This window comes from Etheostoma cragini, chromosome 15 (assembly GCF_013103735.1).
Source record: "Etheostoma cragini isolate CJK2018 chromosome 15, CSU_Ecrag_1.0, whole genome shotgun sequence".
Classification (NCBI taxonomy): Eukaryota; Metazoa; Chordata; class Actinopteri; order Perciformes; family Percidae; genus Etheostoma; species Etheostoma cragini.
In genome coordinates, this window is record NC_048421.1 from 15,530,929 (window position 1) to 15,534,439 (window position 3,511).

The window sequence follows — 3,511 nt, forward strand, 5'->3', positions numbered from 1 at the left end:
CTTTAAATAAAAACATATTTCAAACAAAGCCTCTTACCTGAAGCCTAATGTAAAGCATTTGGTTTTAAACATTTTGTTCTCTTAATTAAATGAAAATGGGTGTCTTGTTACTAAAGGAATGGATACTGTGATTTAGAGAAATTTTGAATAAAGAACATTTTTCCAAGTGTAGTGCACAGATACAGTACTTCAAATGAAAACATAATAAAATGCAAAATGAAAGCCAATGAAAGAAATTTTTAATGAAGAAGGGGTTCTAAATTTTGCGGGCAGATTGCGTCAACATGCATTATTGAAGTATAATTAAACTCTATCGTAGGTTAATTTTGTATTGTTTATATTGCATATCATTTCTATCGCCTATTACTAATTTTTTAGAGTCGTAGGTAAGGTATTTTTAAAATAACTGTGTTTAGAATGAAAGACATTTGTATGTGCTAGCTTTGAATATCCTGATTCAGGTACAGTCCTAGCCATGTACGTACATCCTGGGACATGAGGATAAAAATCCAGGTTGAACTACTTGCCTGGAATACTGTATTATAAGGCAAAATTCACTCAGAAGGTTAATTGCCTTCTGGGGGATGTGACATTGTAACCGTATAAATCTCAGGGGTTTTGTTTCAGGTGAAAGACCCTTCAGATGCAGTCAGTGCAACATGAGTTTCATTCAGAAATACCTTCTCCAGCGACATGAAAAAATCCACAGTGGTGAGTGATCAGCAACAACCATCTGTATCGTATCTAACTTAATCTGGAAGCCTTTGTGTGTTTCTAATGAAAACTAACCTTAAGCGGTGCTGTTTTTGTAATGCAGGAGAGAAGCCATTTAGCTGTGACCAGTGTAACATGCGATTCATTCAGAAGTACCACATGGAGAGGCACAAGAGGACTCACAGCGGAGAGAAGCCCTACAGATGTGAGACCTGCCAACAGGTTAGTGAGCATGCTTAGTAATGTGATACCTCATATATCAAAAACCTAACAGAAAAAAAAAAGAATAATATTTGTTTGTTCCTTTCAGTTTTTTTCTAGGACAGACCGACTGCTTAAGCACAAGCGAACCTGTGGAGAAGCCATAAAGAAGGGGCTGGAACCCGGGATGATGGACCTGGGTTGTGTAGACTTGGGAAATGGCAGCTATGGAATCACTCAGGGAAATGTTGGAAATACTGGGAGAAAGAGGGGAAAGTCCAAAAACTCTGGAGAGGGAGGGGAGCGCAAGAAGAAGAAGGGGGATGCAGGAGGGATGAGGGTACTGCACATTCATGGGGCTGTACCTGAAGTCTACAACATCCACGATTACTCTGTGGAGAATCAAACTGTGTCTTCCTCTACTGAGCCAGGATCCAGCATGCAACAGGGCCACCATGGCCGAGCTCCAAAGATGGCATTCAAGAAGGCTAATCGTAAGAGCCTGGATAAAACGGGTCTGGGACAGGCCAAAGCAGGCTCGTTGGAGCAGAGTGAGGGTATGGATGGCCTTGGCCTCATGCATGGTAACGGGGTTAAAGTAGCACCCACCAGCAGTAGCAGCAACTACGACGATGCCATGCAGTTCATCAAGAAAAGACGCTACCTTCATGCAGCAACCAATGCAAACTCTTCAGGGCCAGTGGTGGCTGGAGGAACCAGCAGTGAGTATGATGTTGGCATTGGTCACTTGTCTTCCCAGCAGTCTGTCATTCAGGGTGTCGTTTCTGGTGTGATGGATAGTGACGCGCCTCTGAGTCTCGACAAGTCGGGGATCTCAGATGAGGTGCTGCAGAGTCTCCTCGACCACTACAGCCAGAAATCTGATGGTGCGCACCACGACGTTCATTTTGACATCAGTGACCATCACGTGGAGCTGCACCCTAGCTCAGCAGACGGCACCGACATGGGCCACAACAACGACACCCCCAGCCCTTCTGGAGACAAGACTGTCATGATGCACGAATACTCTCGCTTCCTGCTGCAGGCTTTGGAGCGCACCAGCCACAGTGCCAGCTTCCCTCTGGGCCCCGGGCCTCCTGCCTCGGGACCGTTCCCCAATTCCCACCCGGGAAATCCCCTCTACGCTGACAAGAACATGTACACTACGTCCCCCCTGGAGTGCGGGTTTGGCCAGTCAGTGTCCTCGCCTTCGATGCCCTCCTCTGTGCCAAAGTCCCACTTTGCGATGCTAACGGGCTCCTCACCACAGCACAGCTTCCACCTGAGCAGCCTGGAGGCATCCACACACCAGCAGCTCACCCCTTCTCAGGAGCTCACCGAGCAGATGGAGAAGCAGCACTCCTCGACTCCCCCTTCCTCCTACCAGATCAGCCCATCCGACCTGAGCAGCCAGAAGGACCAAATGCCGGTCAAGAACGGCACGGTGGTCTATCATCTGCCCCCCTCGCAGGATCTGGCCTCTCTGGACTCCTCCAAGCCTTCCTACCAGATAGAAAACTTTGCCCAGGCCTTTGGCTCCCAGTTCAAGTCAGAAGGCCGTGGTTTGTCTTATGGCACTGACTCTAGTGGGGAGGTGGATCACAGGATACGGACACCTGTGTCTGAATTCTCAGGGTATAGTAGTTTATTATCTGATGTCAATGAGCCAGTAAGTACAGGTTCCAAAACTACAACAAGCCAAAGCTACAGATGAGAGCCTGAGAGGGAGAGAACGCTCGGTAAAGTTGATTTTTTTTTTTTTTTTTTTTTTTTTAGTGCTCCTATTTTATTATTATTATTATTATTATTATTGTTATTGTTATTGTAATTATTATTTTTTTTAAAGTGACATCTTGCTTTTAATTATACTGATGCTCTGTTTCTGTGCCCACTCCTCCCCCCACAGAAAGCCCACAAGGCTCCCTGCAAATGCAATTTCTTTTAAGTATCTGTTATTTTTAAGTTAATATGTATTTACTGTTTATTCTTGTGATATTAGTGGCATTAGGTCTGGTCATGAATCAGGAACTGAAAGTGCTTTTTGAATAAGCATAGAGTAGGGCTGCACAATTAATCGAATTTTAATCACGATTTTGGCCTCCTGCGATCATATTTGCACGATCGAGCGATATTTTAAATGCGTCATTCCGTTCATAGAATGATTTTTAAAAAGCTTATCGCTCCGTAAACCACTGTCTGATCATGTGCCAGTCAGAGTGTTTTCCTCCACCGCGCAGCTTAGTTTCTAGATGTAGACAGTGACGGAGGATAGCGTAAGCCCCGCCCCCATTCAGCCTCACACGGCTCCCAGCAACACGGAGAGACAGGGCGGCGACAGTGGCGGTTCACACTTCTGGCATTTGTCTACAGTTTTAATTGTTATTAACACAGCTGTATATTGTTAAATATGAGGGGCAAACCTGTATTTGTACCAGTGTTTCCGCTGGTAACCCTGCTATTAGGGCTGCCACGGCAAAAAACAAGTTATTAAATGCAACTAACTTCAGTTGGTAGAGTTATAGCGTGTGAGACGGAGCTGCTGGACCTGGGCCAGAGATGTGACCCATGGCCAGAATATCATAGTTCATAAAAATGC

The 3,511-nt window shown here is 45.3% G+C and overlaps 1 protein-coding gene across 2 annotated transcripts in view; it reads left to right on the top strand.

The window, feature by feature from the left end:
* Positions 1–3,057, top strand: part of znf281a (zinc finger protein 281a) — a 9,467-nt gene extending 6,410 nt beyond the window's left edge. The window contains exons 5-7 of one of the 2 annotated variants that reach the window (XM_034894972.1): positions 628–711; positions 818–936; positions 1,025–3,057. In XM_034894972.1, the coding sequence (XP_034750863.1) occupies positions 628–711; positions 818–936; positions 1,025–2,629 (1,808 nt within the window). In that variant the 3' untranslated portion in view covers positions 2,630–3,057. The remainder of the gene's footprint in view (positions 1–627; positions 712–817; positions 937–1,024) is intronic. The other variant, XM_034894973.1, reaches the window with a different exon arrangement.
* The last annotated feature ends 454 nt before the right edge of the window (positions 3,058–3,511 follow it).